Raw genomic sequence first — 18,973 nt, forward strand, 5'->3', positions numbered from 1 at the left:
CTTTTGAGATATCAATAAACATATATGTTTCACTAGCGCCATCCCGTGGTTGCCCAGTATTGTTCACGAGTACTAGCTCCGAATCTCTGGTTTCAATGTAAAACTTCGTAGAAATGTGGGCATTTGTAAACAGTTGGTTTTTCATCAACGCCGTTTACAGTGAATTACATTTTCATCATTTCCCCCCTTTGCAACTTATCCCAAGGGACAGAAACGGGAACCGTCCGCATGAGACACCTTTCTGAGCCCGGCCGGCCACCACCGTTCTACGCGTTTGACGTCATATCCTTCGCTCAACCAAAATGAAGGCTTAGGGCGCCAAATACGATTTGCCTGTCGCCTGTTTTGCTTCTAAGCGGGACCGGGATCCTGAGGTTTGCGTTTTAGTCATGGATCCGACCTCCTGTATGAAGACCCTACTGATGGCTGCCGCGCAGTATAAGAGTGCAAAAAGCGACAACAACGCGGCAGCTCTGCAAAGACAACTGGAGGTATCGTAACGGGGCCTTAACAGTAATCGTTTTATACAGTGACACAACGAATTCACCGCGATACACATGCACAATATACACACTGCAGCGAGGGTCGTGGGGACAGTTATTGTGACTCCTAAATTCTCCTTTTACCTGTCATTTACTACGCGGTTCTTTATACTTCACAACATCTGACGTATAAACAACTGGATACAGCATTAGGGTTTCTAGAATCTCAAATATTGGTCAAAACTGGTTCTTGTGCAGTTTACCTTTAACTACCTTCCAACATTTCAAAAGGGACACTTTTTTTTTTTTTAATCGCTCTCGCGGAACTCATCAATGCAATTGCACTTTACAGTGCATCGCTACTTAAAACACTGTACATTTTTGTCAGCACAGCCATGCATATTAAAAATAAAGAACACATCAAATTCCCAGTAGGCTCAGCCAGACATACTACTTCCATGATGCTGGCTGGGGAAGTGCAGTTAATAGTAGATGTTAGCTGTGAATTACAATTCCCACGATGCTTGGCCAGCCAAGTGTCCACCATAATGCTGAATATCATTGGAAGAGTAGTCCACAACAGCAGAGATTAAAAATAAAAAGGCTAATGGTAGCCACCCTTACACACTGCCTTTACACACACCTGCCCATAAACACACATACACTCATACACTGTCCTTACACACGCGTATAAACGTATACTGCCCTTACACACAACAGCCTTTACACGTGCATTGTGCTTACACACACATATACACATAGACTGCACTTACACACACCTGTTCAAACACATACATTCAATATACCCATTTCTCCCCATCTCTTACCTCTTCCACCATCCTTTCTCCATCCTGTTGTGGGAGCGCGAGCCCTGTCACTTCAGGGGCTGTTGCACCCAAATTGGGACAGTTGGGGGGGGGGATTAGTTTGTCAGTCCTGGATAGTCGTTAATGCCCATGCCCCTGGGAAAAAATATGTGGCCCTGGTTATGCCTCCCCTAATGCTCCACACCTGGGTACCACTTATGATCTGCAACACCAGATGGTGAAGGAGTGCTCTTCGGATGGCCTGTTCTGGGGCATACACAGACCTAATAGCATCCTTGGCTGTTGCTGAGGGGACCCTACAGAGAACTTCTGAGAGTGAACCAGGGCATTTGTCCCTTTTGCCCACGAGGAGGCATCCCCTGTGCCTTATTGGCAACCGGCCCTTTAGACTTTGGAAGTCTGTGCCTAGCCCCCCAGTCCTGAGGAAGAATGCCGGGGTATGACGTGCCCCTGCACAGAATACAGAGAGCACTAGGAAGAGACCCTGGTCCAAGGTTAGGTCTAAGGTAGCGTCACTCGGAAATATACTATTTTCGAATTGGGGGAAAAAAATCCTTATCTGTGTTTATAGTTGTTTACATAGAAAACTTATATATACATGTTTGATCACTAAGCACCAAGCTAAAATGAAACATCAACTTAAAAACACATAATAAATAATTAGTAAGATAATGACTAAAACAGATTTGGTGCTTCGGGCGACTGTTTTTGTTCTGGGGATCTGAGCAGCTAAATTGTGTTTTGTAGGTTTAACCTATTGTCTGTAATTTATTTCTAGGTGATTATTGGATTGAAACTGAACAAATTATTTGCGTCCAGTCAAATATTACCAAGTGAATGTTTAAGCAGTCTTGTGGAACTTATTGAAGATCCAAACACCAGTCCAGCAATAACTGTGAAGACTCTTAATCTGCTCTCTAGTTTAGGTATGCTCTCACACAGTGGTCGACCAACTTTTTTGGATCTATGAGCCAGCCAAAAAATACAGGAGCCAGTGGTTTTTTTTTTTCCTGTTCAATCATGTTTTTAGTTAACGTTTCAGTTATATCATATCTTTTCTAAGGTGATGCTCCGCCGTCATACCTCCCGTTAATATAAAATGTTATATAAATTGTAATGAATAGAAAACATGTTTGATAAATTATCGATTCATACATTAAATATTCGGCAAATATATATCAATGTTAATCCATATCATGAAGAATTGATAAATCAGTGAAAACATCAATTTAACAAGCTGATTAATACAAGTTATTACTAAATTGATAAATATTACATTGATGCATTGATTTTTCTCCAGTTATTTAAATGTATTATTCACCTAAGGATTGGACAGTTTTTAACATTTCTGTGGTGTTTGTGTTTAGCTGCAATTTTCTTTCTCGTTTAGTGCATTCATACAAAAAAAAAATTCAGGGCAAGAAAGGCTTTCTTTAGATACCATTATTTTAATTATATCTAATTTACTAATAAAAGTAAAATAAGGTTAAACATTTAAAGAAAAACACTTGCTCTGACTTATTTAAAAAAATATTTTCCACGACTACAAAAGCTAATGAAAAAAAACATGCTAAATAGATTCTAATATCAATCCTGATTTTACAAATACGCAATGTTTTTAATTTTATTTTTTATTTTTTGCAGTTTATAGGGTGATAAGTACAAGTAGTGTATTGCTATTGCAAAACCATTTTTTCCCAAATCTGCCCATCCTTTGCCCATTGTCCCCCCTTCCACACACACATTGTAATTTAGGTATGAGTTATAACTCCTGCCAAACACCAATAAGTAGTCAGCAGCATCTCCTGAGTACAGTGATACCACCCATGCATAGGTTTGTCAGGTTGTTTGGGGCTTTAAATGCCACATTTGGTATTAGCTCATTCTTTCTGGTGGTAGAATTAGTGCCTGGGAATCGTTTAAAATGCCACCATTTTAAATATCTGGGTGTCTAGTTTTAAAAAAATATGGTATGTATGATATTTCTTTTTTAATTTGTTGTAATATATATATGTTTAAAACCCCTAAAAAATAATAATAAAAAAAACCCTCAAAACTCACAGGCAGCAAATGCTGGGTTAAAACCCTATTCCTTGCCAATGAATATGCCAATAATCACCATTAGATGTTGCTAATTGCTTCCATACTGCCTTTCAATATGGCGCTTGTGATCACTCTGGAGATCACTTTGGGTGAGCGAAGAAAGCAATCTTTGTATACGCTCGAGTACACACATGCTAACACTATACACTAATATACCCTCTCTAACACCACTGTGCGGTCAAATTCAACCATTTGGAATATCCTGGTGTCTAGTTTTCAAAAATATATGGCTGGTTTGATGGGGTAAATTGAATTGGCTGGCTTCAAAGATAATAGAAATAGGACATGGGCAAAGGATGACCAGATTCAGGAAAAATGGTTTTGAAATAGCAATATGCTACTTGTACTTTTTGCCTTTTAACTGGCAAAAAACCCCAAAAACATTGGTTATTTCTAAACTCAGGGCAAATCTATTTAGCAGTTTTTTTTTTCCATAAGGTTTTGTAGACAAGTAAAAACAATATATATATGTATACATTTTTACCATATTATACAATTTTTTTAATTGGAAATTAGATAATGGTATCTGTCTTCTTGTCCTGGAAAAAAGCCCAATGTATAATTTTGTGTTGGTTCAGTAAACGAGAAAGAAGGAAATTACAGCTAAACACTAACACTGCAGGAATTCTAAAACAGCCATAGCCATGAAGGATACAAAAATGTAAAAAACACCCGGTCCTTAAGGGGTGGAATTCTTTAACACAAAATTAAAGGATGGCAAATATCACTTATTTAATTTGTTGTCTTAATCAGCGTTTCTTTTCCATTTAACAGCTTCTGACATTGAGACAAAACAAGCACTTCATTCAACCTACCATCTCACCAATGTTTTAGCTGGAGTTGTTCATCGTTATAGCTGCATACTTAATGATCCTGTTTTGTTGCAGGTAGGATGTACACGTTGAAAGTATCTGGACTGTACTTCTCCATATTTCCATATTGGACTCTAGTAATTGTTGTCATGACACGCCTAGATTTTTCCTTATTTTTTTTTTCTTTTAAATGAAATGTACTGCCTAGTTGCTTTAACCTTGTCAGTGCCGTCCATATATGTCCCCTTCCTGAACTAAAATGTTTAGTTTGTAAGCTATAGAGAGCAGGGACTCTGTCTGCCCGTGTAAATATTTTTTTAAATGGGGGGTCTGGAAGCATGGGGATCCACAGCAGGGATTGTTCTTCTCCCATACGTCATGTCTACCTTTTCATTACTACCTTTTTTCCTTTTTGTTTCCTACCCTCCCCTCATTTTTCTGATCTCTCCTGTCAGTACATACATAGTTATATTTCATAACAGCCCCAGTACTTAAGTAGATAGAAATTTAAGAAACCTATTAAAAGTCCTGACGGTGGGGAGTGTTCCTGTCTCCTATAACCTTTCATTGCTTGATACTGAAAGTGTTATAAAGACACTTGTTCAGATTGAGTATTTATTCATTTCAGAGTATTCAGCTGCTGCAGAGATTGACATATAATGTAAGAGTTCTGCATGCAAGTGTCAACATCGAGGAGCTCATAGTATTTCTGATGAACCGTATGTAAGTAAACTTACACGAGGGTTGTAACTATTTTATTTATATTGTTACTTTTATGTTAACACAAAATAAAAAAACATTTGGTAGTACGTATGTTAAGAACTGGCTGTTGCAGTATGGTGTATCCCACAATGTACTTCTCCTGTGCCAGTGTGCTTGTGAAAAAACACTTGTTCTCTCGCTGATTGGTTAATTCAAGCAGCCAATCAGTGGCAAGGAAGCGCTCCCAGTCTTGCATATTCATAGACACAGGTGGACTAGAAAAATATTCTAGTAAATAAAATGAATAAATGATAAATTAAAAGCAAAATGTTGCATTTTTATGGTACTATTCTCTTAATGCTACATTTCCATTTTTTCTTATAAACTACTTGCACTACTTGCCACTATTTAAATTAAGCTCACTGGTGCTGGTACTTGTGACAGGTTTGTAGTTCAAGTGAGAATAAAGTTCTGGGTTAGGTTACCTGAAATCAGACCTGAGAGTCCTGATTTTGTCTGACGAGAGTAGACATTTTTATGTATAAATGTGGTTAGGAGAAAAAAGTATTACATTGGAATCACTCTTTCATTAAGCAGGTGGCTGTTGAAATTCAGTGTGTGTAAGTTTCTTGCTTTGTACATGCTTTAAATGTATTGGTGCATTTTTCACGTTTTATCCATGCTTCTTTTGCATAGTTCTGCAATCAATTATATACTTCAAACCCTTTGTTTACTAGACAGCAGGAGCAGTTTATACATTTTTATATATTCATTCACGTTTTTTTTCCTTTTTAGTCAGTCTTCAGAAGATGAACTAAAAATGCCATGTCTTGGTCTCATGGCAAACCTTTGTCGGCATAATATTTCTGTCCAGTCATATGTGAAATCTTTGGTAAGAATTTGTTTAATTGAACAAGTATTGCAAATCCCCCCCCACTATTACTCTATATTAGCGTAATTGTTATGGCTTTTATTGTGCCATCATATACTAATTTAAAAATAAATTTAAAAAATGTGGGTTAGGCTTATTTGCCTGATTTGTAAGCATTTACCTGTGTGTGTATGTATATGTATGTATGTATGTATGTGTGTATATATATATATATATATATAGATAGATAGATAGATAGATAGATATAGCTGTCGGGATTGTACACTTGTGAACAAAAATACAATTGCAAGTTTTCAACTTAATTATTAATAGTAATGCTAATGTGAGTCTGTTCTCACAAAGCACTGAACAGATAATGCTAGTAAGACTCTGGGACTATGCCATGAACACATGATCGCTCACAGAACAGAAAACTTAGCAGTAAGTGCCATTTGATAAAGGCAATGCATTTTTCAGTGCTAGTCTCCTTTTTCTATGTGAGGAAAATTTAAACTTTTGTTCTTTAACTAGACAACTTGTACCCCTCCCCATAGATGGATAAAAATTTACCATTTAGAAAAAAACAATGTTTCAGATATGACAGCATGCTATATGAAATTCATTGCTAGGTCATATGGAACATGGTTTTCCATATTTTTAGAAATAGTTAAGCCATAGTTGCAATTATATCAGACACTGATATTATATACTAATATTATAGAATATATGTAGTGGAAGTAGCATCATTGTTTTATTTCCAAAACTGTGTAGCTTCTTTTTCCTCTTATTTATCTGCTTCTCTTAATGGTATATAAATAGTCACAAACTATTATCGGCTGATTTTCTAGTTATTTTTTGCCTTCTTTTGTACAGAGTAACGTAAAGGCATTCTTCCGAACGCTCATTAGCTTCCTGGCACACAGCAGTTTAACCGTTGTGGTGTTTGCTCTCTCAGTACTTGCAAGCCTCACGTTAAATGAGGAGGTTGGTGAGAAGGTAAGATCCACATTTCAATATTTATAAAGTTGTCTACAGACCTGAATAAACTCATCTAGCCTTTCTGAAACACAATTATTTCAGTAACCGCAAAGGTGATGTTGGATATTAGGAGCTATTTCTACATATCTTTTTAAATTTGGTTCTGCTGAATATAAATATCAAATGTTTGCATGTATGTATAGATATGTTACTGTGCATGAGTATACATTTTATAAAACAAATGGAAGAATACAGCTTGTGACTTGTATCTGTTGGCTTGGACTCCAGGCTTCTAAGCACTGCTGTTTATTTTAGAACACTGGCCAGTAGCCTATCTACAAGGACTTAATTCTAGGTATGGGGAGCCAATGATAAACAATAAGGTACTTAAACGTTCTGCCAGAAATAGAGAAATTGTAAATTCTTATTTTCCAGATTCACTAGTTTAACTTAATGATCCTAACAGATGTGAGACTTGGTATAGGTATATATTTGTAACATAAGTGTGGTGTGTGTGTATATATATATGTGTGTATATATATATGTGTGTATATGTATGTATATATTTTCTTTTATATTATACTTTTTCCCCCCACTTTAAGTCTTTAAAGTGGGGGTGCGGCCTATATTCGGGGTCTAGCGCCCCCGGGCAGGCAGCGGGGTTAGGATACAGATCCCCCGCAGGGGACCTGCATCCTACTGTCTGATACGCTCAGACAGCCTCCCGTGCCAGCACTTTCCACGGGGGGGGGAGGACCGGCACGGGAGGTTGTCTAAGCGCATCGCACGGACGTTCACCGGCAGCGGCGATGCGCCGTTGCCGGTGAACATCCGCACGATGCATTTTAACCCCCCCGACTTACCAGAGCAGAGCAGCAGATGGGTGTCTTGCAGGGCCGGCGGAAGACATCTACGCAATACGCGTATACAACTTCCGGTTCCGGTACTTCCGCTGAGTGCCGGCACCGGGAGTTGTATACACGATGTGCATAGATGTCCCCCTCTGGCCCCGTAAGACACCCGGGAGTCTACTCTGGTAAGTCGGGGGGGGGGCAGAGTGGCAGCATATCGAGGGGGAGGACAGAGTGGCAGCATATCGAGGGGGGGGAGGACAGAGTGGCAGCATATCGAGGGGGGGGAGAGGACAGAGTGGCAGCATATCTCGGGAGGGGGAGAGGACAGAGTGGCAGCATATCTCGGGGGGGGGGGACAGAGTGGCAGCATATCTCGGGGGGGGGGAGGACAGAGTGGCAGCATATCTCGGGGGGAGGAGAGGACAGAGTGGCAGCATATCTCGGGGGGGAGGACAGAGTGGCAGCATATCTCGGGGGGATGAGAGGACAGAGTGGCAGCATATCTCGGGGGGGGAGGACAGAGTGGCAGCATGTTTTTGGTGCTTTTTTAAAGAAAAAAACTTTTTCTTTAAAAAAGCACCAAACTTTTAGGGTGCGGCCTATATACGGGGGCGGCCTATATCCGAGCCAATACGGTATATATATAATTTATTTACACATACAGTGTTTGTGGTGAGCAAAAACATGATAAAAGCCCTACAGCGTACAGCAATCTCTACCTAGGATTACTTACCTAGAATTACTTACCTAGAATAATGCATTGGAAACTGCTCTTATGAATTCAGATCATTTAAATGAAGCTTCTTGCCAAATTTTGAAACTCCCTATATGTTCTGGAATGCAAGCTGCTGTTATTATATTGTTGATAGCAGAACACTGTGTGATAATTTCTTTTGGCTTTCAACTTGCTTTCAATTGTTTCTGTAAAGCAAGTGTTGTGAATTGGAGTGAGTGGAGACTGCAGACAGCTGTCACTAGAAGGTCAAGCCTCTCTTCAACATCTTCTGTTACTGTGCATAGGTCGCTTGTCTCCTTAATGTCAAGGGGTTTGAAGTGATTCTCTATTAATTCATCTTTCGCAATCATGTCGCTTGCTTCGCAAAAAAAAAGTTTTTAGAAATTGAGCCCTTGGACATTTAAAATGGATTTTCATAGTCTCGTAAATGGTACCCTCACATTTAACAATGATGTTTAGGTGCATTGGACTGCTTTACGCAGAATTGCAGAATGAAAAAACTAGTTACTACAGAAAATAAAGTAATTTATAATTTTTTATATTTTTTTAGCTTTTCCATTCAAGGAACATCCATCAGACTTTTCAATTAATATTTAATATTCTTTTAAATGGAGATGGAACGTTAACTAGAAAGTACTCAGTGGACCTACTGATGGACCTCATAAAGAACCCCAAAATTGCAGATTACCTCACCAGGTAGGAAATATTGCTTTGTGGTTTATATAGTTACAAGTGGTGGTGTTGTGATAATAGCAGCTGTTTCTAGCCCATTCTTGCCTTATAATAACTATTTATAAATCACGGACTAAAGGACAGATGTGGTTTAAGGTTGAAAGGACAATTTGAATTCCAAGTCCTTTTAGTAAATATTTCCTTTGCCTTGGCTTTTGACAATGAAATCAATGTGTAATGGTGTGTGTGTATATGTGTATATATATGTGTATATATATACATGTCTGCACTTAAAGCAGCTTAATGCATGCTAGTAACAGTTTCAATACATCACAATTGCAGCAATAGGCAATGGTCTCTGTCAAAGTCTATGAATTGTTTTTCCTTAGAATTAAGTCTGTCTATATTTACTATTAAATTCATCATATTACAGATGCCACCCACATAGGCCTTTTACTTGTGATGTCTTCCATTGAATAACCAAATCTCTCAGTCTCAGTTCTTTACCTTTTGATAACCCTAAAACTGCTCTGTTTGTTTTCACATAGATATGAACATTTTAATTCTTGTTTAAATCAAGTGCTTGGTCTTCTTCATGGGAAGGATCCGGATTCTGCCCAGAAGGTACTTTTTTCCATTTATTTTGTGGCGACTTATTTTCTTAAATGTACCGTATTGGCTCGGATATAGGCCGCCCCCGTATATAGGCCGCACCCTAAAAGTTTGGTGCTTTTTTAAAGAAAAAGCTTTTTTCTTTAAAAAAGCACCAAAAAAACATGCTGCCACTCTGCCCCCCCGAGATATGCTGCCACTGTCCTCCCTCCCCGAGATATGCTGCCACTGTCCTCCCTCCCCGAGATATGCTGCCACTGTCCTCCCTCCCCGAGATATGCTACCACTGTCCTCCCTCCCCGAGATATGCTACCACTGTCCTCCCTCCCCGAGATATGCTACCACTGTCCTCCCTCCCCGAGATATGCTACCACTGTCCTCCCTCCCCGAGATATGCTACCACTGTCCTCCTCTGCCCCCCCCCCCCCCGACTTACCGGAGCAGACTCCCGAGTGTCTTGCGGGGCCGGCGGGGGACGTCTACGCAATACAACTTCCGGAGCCGGCACTGGATGTTGTATACGCGTATTGCGTAGACGTCCCCCGCCGGTTCCGCAAGACACCCGGGAGTCTGCTCCGGTAAGTCCGGGGGGGGGGCGGTCCGCACGATGCGCTTAGACAACCTCCCGTGCCGGCACCCCCCCCCCCCCGGGAAGTGCTGGCAGGGGAGGCTGTCTGAGCGTATCGGGGAGTAGGATGCAGGTCCCCTGCACCGCTGCGGGGGATCTGTATCCTAACCCCGCTAGACCCCGTATATAGGCCGCACCCCCACTTTAAAGACTTAAAGTGGGGGGAAAAAGTGCGGCCTATATTCGAGCCAATACGGTATATTCAATTGTGAAATATAATTTTTCCTGTATTTTTTTTTTTTTTTTTTAAGTCCTCTATTCCTATGTGGAGAAGTCAATAGGTACCCCAATCTCTGATGACCACTGGTTGTATAAATCGGAGCTTCACATTATTATTATTGATTATCATTTTATTTTTTTTAATATTTGTTATGTTGGTATATTTTTCAGGTTTTAGAATTGTTGCTGGCTTTCTGTTCTGTCACTAATTTACGTCACATCTTACGGCAAGCAGTATTGGAACAGTCTGGCATTTCAGGATCGGGAAATGGGAGACTGGGACCCCGTGCCAAATCCACAGAAAAGCTTGAACCAGCTGTTGCACTTGTTCATTGGTCAAGCCAACCGCTGGAAGCACCTCATAACTGCACAGTGTTGGCCCTTGAGCTCTTCAAAGAAGTTTTTGCGGTGCGTGATATTTTAGCATTTCAAGGCTTATAGCTGCCCAGATCATGGCTTTGTCGTATCTTTCCTCCCAGGGCTTCATACACACGCTTGAGTCTCCAAGTGAATGAAGTTTTTTTTTTTCTCTTAAAGTACTGCCACCTACAGCGACATTATGAATAATATCCATGGCATATGGTAATTCAGCAGTAGACTTATCATCTCCACCATTTTCACATCCGCGCCTATTTTATTAGCACACTTTTTCTAAAAACCTGCCGCCTCTTTCCAAAAACGTTAATTGTCATTCACTTAAAGGAAAGTGCATAGTGTCCCTATTTTCTCAGTATATTGTTTTAAAAGGAAGTGGGAATATTTTCTCTGTACATTTGTGGCATTACTTGTTAAGAGCAATAGAAATACTGAACATTTTTGGAAATTACTGTTATTTTTGGTATTTTTTATTTTTAAGGTGCTTTTACTTGTGGCTTTTTAGTGTTTCATTTTTTTTCAGTTGCTGTAATGGATGGGGCAGGTCTTTTGGTGTAAAATGGCAAAAAAAAAAAACTATTTTACCAGTGGTAAAACCTGTATAACTGATTATCTTGTGCTGAGCTCTTCTCCTACCGTCTCCAAAGATTGCCTTAGACAAATATTAGACTAATTTCCTCTTCCAGGATTCTATTGACATAGCCAATGGACATTCAGCGGAGCGAGTTGTAGATCTACTACTGCCGGTTATTCTTGAGCACCTCCATATTCCTGATCAAATGTTGGATGAAGTATTTGCAAAGAAGCGATGTGAAAAAATAGCCAAAGCCACAGAAGTTTTAATAAATATCCTTTTAAAATATGTTTACATATGTTTCTAAATGCAAAAAAAATGCTACAGATCGATAATTATGGGGAGGTTCCTTCTAATGGCCCACACATGGGAAGAGAACACCTTGTGCTTGTTAGACAACAGCCTCGGTATTTGTGGGGGGATAGCCTCAAATTTATAGTTTTGGTTGTATTATATTGGGTAACTCTAAGAGAATTTTAAGACTGTATTCTTAGCACTTCCCCTGTTTTATCTGAAAATAGATTTTCGTATGGATAGATTTTTTTTTTTATTTTATTTTATTTTAAACCTCCCAATAAGTCATTGGGTAATTAGAATTTTTTCAGTAACATTTCTGTTTTTTTCATGCTTAAATAAACAAAAATGTCTAGTTTATTAGTGTAATGTTTTTGTACTACTACAACACTGTTGCATTTATGCTCCTTAATCATGTCTACTTCTATGTGGTGATGACAGTTTAAAGTCCCGTGTTGCTAAAAAGATTTCTGTCAACAAATGTGTTTCCTTGGTGGATTATCAATTCTCATGCAGTGGTGTGGATTCAGGATTTGGTACCCCAACAATAGATTCAGAACTCTTGTAAGTATTAGAAGACTTGGTCTATGCAACAGGCAAAGTACTTGGGTTTTAAGTGAAGAAAATATGTTTGATTCAAGCAGCTTTTGTAAGATGATCGTGAGATATGAGAGGTAACTTTAGAAAAGGAAATGTGTTAGATGCAGCTGATTCTGCCACTCAGACACAAGTCTCCACTGTCCCGAGTTAGGTTTATACTAAGAGTAGGTAGTTTTAATAAATTTACTTATGCTACAAACTGACAGTGACTTCCCTTTAGACTCTTTTGCTACCACCTGTCTGCCACAATAATCTGTTATGGGTAAGGTAAGAATGGTGGATTGGTTTGCTGAACTAATAAATATTCATCATTTTTTAAGCAAAGTTTCTGCAGATGTTCTTCTGAAGATATTGGATCTGATGAGTAGATTAAAGCAGTTGGTAACAAACATGGAAGCTGCCTTTTACAAGATACTTCAGGTATGGATTCACTTGCATATCAGATCGTGTTGACAAATTACAAACCCACCAAAAAGTCTATATATCTATTTCTTCGGGTTTGTAAGTGCCTCATTAAAGGTGAAATTGTGTAATTTCTCTCCTCAGTATATTTGCAAATGTATTAGAATTATGAAGACCCATCAGCAATTCATATGACTGTTTAACTGAGTTTGGTATTCATTTAATGACACTTTTTTGTGTTTTGTTTTTAATCTATTTGCTTTTCTGGTTTTAGGACCATCGTCTAATCACCGCATTGTCATTTGCATTAACATCTGATAACAGAGAGAGGGTCCAAGCCGGACTAAGGATACTGTTTGAAGCTGCACCCTTGCCTGACTTTCCTGCTCTCCTGTGAGAAAATACATTTATATTTACCTGCTGCAGACTTGTGTAATTGTCCTCTCCCTTGCTTTCTTTTCTGGTTCATTGTTTTATGGCTTGATTAACATCTGCAAAAAAATCCATTAAGACTTTCTGTAATATTACTAGCAAAAATATTAAAAAGTACTTATCCGTGAGGTACCCCACTAATAACAAGTTCTTCCTCTGAACATACACCATTAATTAGAACCTTTTGCCTCCTATCACACAAGCCTTATCGATTTAACGATTCTGGCATCCAAACCCAAAGATTGTATGAGGGACGGTGTTGGATGCCTTACTAAAATCTAGATGAAAATTCAACAGCTCCTCCTTGTGGGTTCTCCAATATGGCCTTTTCTTTGGTTTACTGCCATCAAAACCTGAATGCATATTAAAGTACTCTGAGTACTTTTAAAATGTGTTCTTCAAAAACTATAGCCCTCACATAAGGTAAAAAGCTGCAGCTACCCTACTCTTCTGTGGTCCAAAAGTTCTCGCTACTGATTGGCTTTTTGAAACAGCCAATCAGTGGCTGGAAAGTGCTCACTTTTAAATTAATGGGAGTGAACCCAGCTGTGTTTTAAATGCAGCTGTCCTATAAATGCTGTAGTGTATAATGCCATAAACCTGGGTTGCAGTTCACATTTTGAAAGTGTTAAATTATTATACCCTGAAAAGAAATAACTTTTTCAGTAACATTAGTAACTTATTTTTTAGCCTTGGTGAAAGCATTGCTGGTAATAATGCGTATATACAGCAGGAAACGGATCACCCAGCAAAAAGATTTGGAATGCCTGTTCCTGCCAACAGCTTTAAAATCCAACACAGCTCTACTGTGCAGAATATTGATATTTCAACCCCAAACATCCAGGACCTTATACTGAAGCTTCAAAATGGAATGGAGGTATGAGAATCAGGTTTTTTTGTTGTGAGTTTATACATGTAGCCTTTTAGCACTCAAGTGTGTTTCACGCCTAATCAAGACCTAGTTAAATAAAAGGGGATGTAATTTACTATCAGCAATATATGTATAAAGTCGCAAAATGCCAAATATAGAACCATCAGGAAAAAGCATTTTTTTTGTTTTGTATTGCATTTTAACAATTTATTTTTAAAAATCAATGTGTGTGTTTAGCAATTGCAAAGACCACAAGAAATACTTTTTTTTTCTTCAGCTGAAAGAGCAAGTAAATGATGTGAGGATTTCCGATATTATGGATGTGTATGAGCAAAAACTATCGGCACTTGCTGTAAGTATCTGGCTTCAACTATTTAAAATTCTGTCTGCAAGCAATTATTCTATTGCATTATAGGACCATGGTTTAAAATTGTTTATCTAGATTATTATTCCTGGATGTGCATAAATTGGTAATGGTGAGGCACACGTCCTGATATTATGCAGTATTGTACTCAATGTATTATGCATAAGAGGACAGGCAACTCATTGAAGTTGATAGTTGCAACGGTCATGTTCAGTATTTCTGATGACCAGTCAGGGTGTCTCATGCTGCGCAGGTAGACCAAAGCTGCCTCCGATACTGCCATGGTAGCAAATAAACAATTTGTTTAAACTTCCTTGGAGTTTGACATTTTGGCAAAATATTTTTTCCCTTCAAATTGTCTGAAGGGTTTACCTTTACCATCGCTTACAAAATAAAATGAAGGGAAACACAGCAGAGCAGCCATCATGAATCTGGTGTAGCAGTTACTTTGAGGCGCCCGGCGAGGTCACATAAGGTACGCTACACGTAGTGCCTCATGTCACTTGCTTGATTGCACACTGGTAGGGAAGCATAGTGTGCCTGAGTCACAATGGCAGGTGATTGGGGAAGTAGTGTGTGTGTGTGTCTGTAATGTGTATGGTGTTTGTTACAGTATGGCAATGGCATGAATCTGTATGTTGGTATATTGCATGTATTAGTATGTGGTGGTAGCATGTGTGTTACTGTACTGTGTTTGTGAGCATTTAGCGTGATGTAAGATTTTAGCGTGTCTGTTACTGTATGTTAAAGTGGATAAATGTATGTTAGTGTATGGCAAGGATTGACAAACCATGGGCTCCAGGTTGGGTAATATATGAAAATAAAAATATGATTTAGGGAAGAAGGGAAAAAAAAGCTGGATCCTAGATCCAAACCAAATTTGTCGGCCTCAATAAGCTGATAAATTGAGTATTCTGTAGTAATGTGCTTTTTTATGTATTGTATTTTCTTCCCAGTCTAAAGAAAGTCGGCTACAAGATCTTTTGGAAGCAAAAGCGCTGGCCCTTGCTCAGGCTGATAGGCTGATTGCTCAGTACCGCTGTCAAAGAGCCCAGGCTGAAGCAGAGGTGAGGAGGATGCATTCAAGAGTTATCTGTCAACACCTTACCTTAGATGTACAAACTAGTTAACTTTATAATTGCTTGTGGCTTTCTAGCACAATACTTGGCTCAAGCATTTATGTCTTGGCAAAGTTTATAATTGTAGTGTCCTGAGCTAAATTGATGAGCATATTTGGAATTGGCAATATTGCCAATTTTTAGCAGTGTGTAACTCATGTAAGACATTAGCCAATATACAATTAAATGAAGGATGTATGTATTAACAAAATGTAACAATGAATTTACTTTATTGGTTTGCCAAATTGTATATACGCATTATGTGTTAAACGTCAGGATAGGAGGCATATTAAGCATTCTTGAGCTAGAAGTAACTGTCCTTACTTTGTGTTACATTGTAGGCAAGAAAGCTTGCTGTGATGCTGAAGGAGACAGAAAGAAAGAACGAGGAGCTGAGTTTGCTGTTGAAGTCTCAGCAGGTTGAGTCTGAGCGGGCAAAGAGTGACATTGAGCAGTTGTTTCAGCACAGCAAGAAGCTGCAAGCTGTTGCGGAGGAACACGAGACATTAAAGATCTCTTATGCTGATCATCTTGTGAAGTAAGCACAAAGATTATTTGTGTTCTCTAAATTAGTATTTTAGGGCAACGTGTGTGTATATATATATATATATATATATATATATATATTTATATATAAATAATAAAATATATATATATTTTTATTTTTTTTTTCCAAAAATGGTTTGTGGTCACATAAGGGGGCCTGCAGCAGACATATACATTTAGGTTGATATGAAAGTTAAAATGATGTAAAATACATTCACCTGATTTTTCTTTTTAGGTATGAGCTTTGTGAGAAGCAATACAAGGAGCTGCAGGCATCATATAATGCATTAAACAAGCAAGCTGAAACGATAAAAAAGTTAAATGATTCCCTCAAAGTGCAGAATGAAAAGTAAGTTTTATGTTGATGTTTCCTCGTTTTATATACTGAAATCATTACAAGAAGAACAGCTAATATTTATATAATATATTTAAGAATATTTAACATAGGTTTGGAAAGGGGTTATTGTCTTGCAAAAAGGGTCTTGTGTCTGGGCTCAAGCTTGATTTTCGCTTGATCGTTTTCAGGACCATTTCACAGCTAGAGGATACTGAAAACCAACGGAAAGATTTGGCCAAACAACTACAAGACAGAGATACTAAAATACTGAGTAAGTAATTTCCTTTTAATAAAATCGGATCATTTCAATTTGTGTGCGTAGATTTTAAATTGTGGGGTTTACCAAACGTCATATACACTAACTCTAGAAAGAAGTTACAATTTCAGTAAGTATTTTTTACTTAGTAAATATGCACACTCCGTTTTTAATGTTGACTGTTTTGAGGGATGAAAGTAAAACCCCTCAAGTGCCACATCACTTTGCCTTCCCAGCATGACATGTGCGACGTGGTGTTTTGAAACCAAACTCCATGTAAGGTTGTAGCCCGCTGCGTAACACAAGTATGCATATTTGTAGCATGTCCCCCCATGGCCATGAAAAGGCCTCTTTACATCAAAATTTTCATTTAATGTTCCTCACGTCTGTAGGTGGAACAAGGTATCATTTTAGAAAGGCATGTGGGGTACATACCTATGGTAATATACATTTTACAAGCAATCATAGTTTGGTAATTACAATGCCTTTGTTTTTGTAGATTTGCAGCAGAAGGTTAAGACTTTGGAGGAGAAAATGAAGTCCAAACAAAAAGAGAAAGAGGACATGGAAGAAACCATTGACATTCTGCGGAAAGAATTGGGCAAAACAGAACAAGCGAGGAAGGAACTCAGCATTAGGGTAAAAGGGTCACATGTGACTAAACTACAGCTAAACATTCATACTCGCCAGCTCCTCATAGTTCTATTAATATTGGGTAATGAAAGAGGTGTATTTTATTGCAATCCTATTTTGCTTAGCGGTACGCAAGAATGGTATCTTACGTAACTAGCAACCAGTTGGATGTTAATGCTACTACCATTCGAATGGTTGCTATGATGATTAGGCCACTCTTGAAATAAAGGGATTTTAAAGCAAAGTTTTAAAAGTGGATTTATTACCATACCAATCAATGAAATGATCAAATCAGCTGATTATTAATTTTTGTTTTATATAAAAAGAACATTGGCTTTTTTATTTTCATTAGTGTGAGATTTAAAATGTTTTAGAATAAAAAGTATTGTGATGTTCCCATTATTTAAAACAACTCCAGGTTGTGCATAATATGATGGTTTCAGGCAACTGCTGTTTGAGTTAACGTTCTTTGTCTGGGTTCAAACCTAGTTAGCCTAATAGGAGGATTCCAATGCAATCTTCTTACATGAAATAACAACATGTGATGGTTTTTCAAAGATATATTTTTATTATGCTTTGGCAAATGTAGTAAGTAGAGCTTTGGTGTCTATTTGTTAGATTGTCTTCGTAATTTGCTCTGTATATCACAGGTATCCTCTCTAGAAGTTCAAAAGACGCAACTGGAAGCACGGTTGGAAGAAAAGGAAGCTTTGGTGAAATTACAGCATGAAGAACTGAACAAGCACTCTCACATGATTGCTATGATACACAGTCTCAGCGGTGGTAAACTGAACACAGAGAATGTGAACCTCAGCCTGTAGACATCTATTGATAGCTGTGACATTTACTGAATAGCTGCGGGGCAAGGACTCGGGAGCCCCGCTTTCCATCTGATTAGTAGATTCCAAAGATGTGCATTTACTATGCATGGAGTTCAAGCATTGTAAAAGACCAACATCACTGAACATTTTCTGCTAAAAAACAGTGTGTGTTAGCCTTGCATGGCTTGTGGCTAACACACCAACTTTTTCTTAAAGGTCTTCTCCCTGATTTATCTATGTGCTATACAGAACCAACACAGCCCTTTATTTATTAGACACTAACTGGGGATTGCATGGTAAACAATGAGTTAAAATGTTTAGCTCTCTTGCAATAGAATAAACTTAATAGAACAATAGAATTTTTTTCTCTCAACACCTTTTTGAATAACTTGCCTAGCAGTGTATCTGTCATCATCGGTATGTCACCTGTATACACAATAGGGGCAAATTAAATATTTAAACTGTAAGTCATTTTAACCAGTAACTAATGTACAGATATTTTAAAACTATTTTAGAAACTGTCATGCTAAATAATTTCATTATGTATCGCTTGTATGAAAAGTCTAAATTTCAGTGTGTGGCCAAATGTATTGCACAGCTGAAGAATAAATTAACTGTATTGCTATTATGTGTATTTCTTTCCCCCAAGATAACGTTTTGGATGCACTTTTTGAAAAGATACATTAATAAAAGTAGTCGCATTTATTTTAGATCCTTTTTCCCCATTTAGTTCACTTGCACTGACACTAAACCAGCTATTTGTTTACAAAACAAAAAATTGGTGGCAACTTTGACATGGTTGACCATAGTTTGACACGGTTGAACCCTTCATGCTCATGGCATCCGTGGCATAG

At 38.2% G+C, this 18,973-nt stretch overlaps 1 protein-coding gene across 1 annotated transcript; it reads left to right on the top strand.

Annotated features, from left to right (window-relative positions):
• The first annotated feature begins 301 nt into the window (after positions 1-301).
• Positions 302-18,744, top strand: CIP2A (cellular inhibitor of PP2A). Its single transcript, XM_053454980.1, has 21 exons — positions 302-491; positions 2,088-2,235; positions 4,187-4,299; positions 4,853-4,947; positions 5,722-5,818; positions 6,671-6,793; positions 8,916-9,061; positions 9,586-9,661; positions 10,668-10,904; positions 11,558-11,717; positions 12,162-12,303; positions 12,660-12,759; positions 13,016-13,134; positions 13,864-14,050; positions 14,322-14,396; positions 15,365-15,475; positions 15,868-16,064; positions 16,308-16,421; positions 16,598-16,680; positions 17,165-17,304; positions 17,949-18,744. Exons 1-21 carry the CDS (start codon positions 390-392, stop codon positions 18,117-18,119), a joined length of 2,736 nt encoding a protein of 911 aa, XP_053310955.1. The 5' UTR covers positions 302-389; the 3' UTR covers positions 18,120-18,744.
• The last annotated feature ends 229 nt before the right edge of the window (positions 18,745-18,973 follow it).

The sequence above is a fragment of the Spea bombifrons genome, chromosome 2 (assembly GCF_027358695.1).
Source record: "Spea bombifrons isolate aSpeBom1 chromosome 2, aSpeBom1.2.pri, whole genome shotgun sequence".
NCBI lineage: Eukaryota > Metazoa > Chordata > Amphibia > Anura > Pelobatidae > Spea > Spea bombifrons.

Excerpts from the sequence above, each read along its gene's own strand:
- CIP2A (XM_053454980.1), top strand. The coding sequence starts at position 390 with ATGGATCCGACCTCCTGTATGAAGACCCTACTGATGGCTGCCGCGCAG. Across the intron at positions 11,718-12,161 it reads AGCCACAGAAGTTTTAATAA|TTCTATGTGGTGATGACAGT; the intron begins ATATCCTTTTAA and ends AATCATGTCTAC. Across the intron at positions 14,051-14,321 it reads AGCTTCAAAATGGAATGGAG|CTGAAAGAGCAAGTAAATGA; the intron begins GTATGAGAATCA and ends TTTTTTCTTCAG.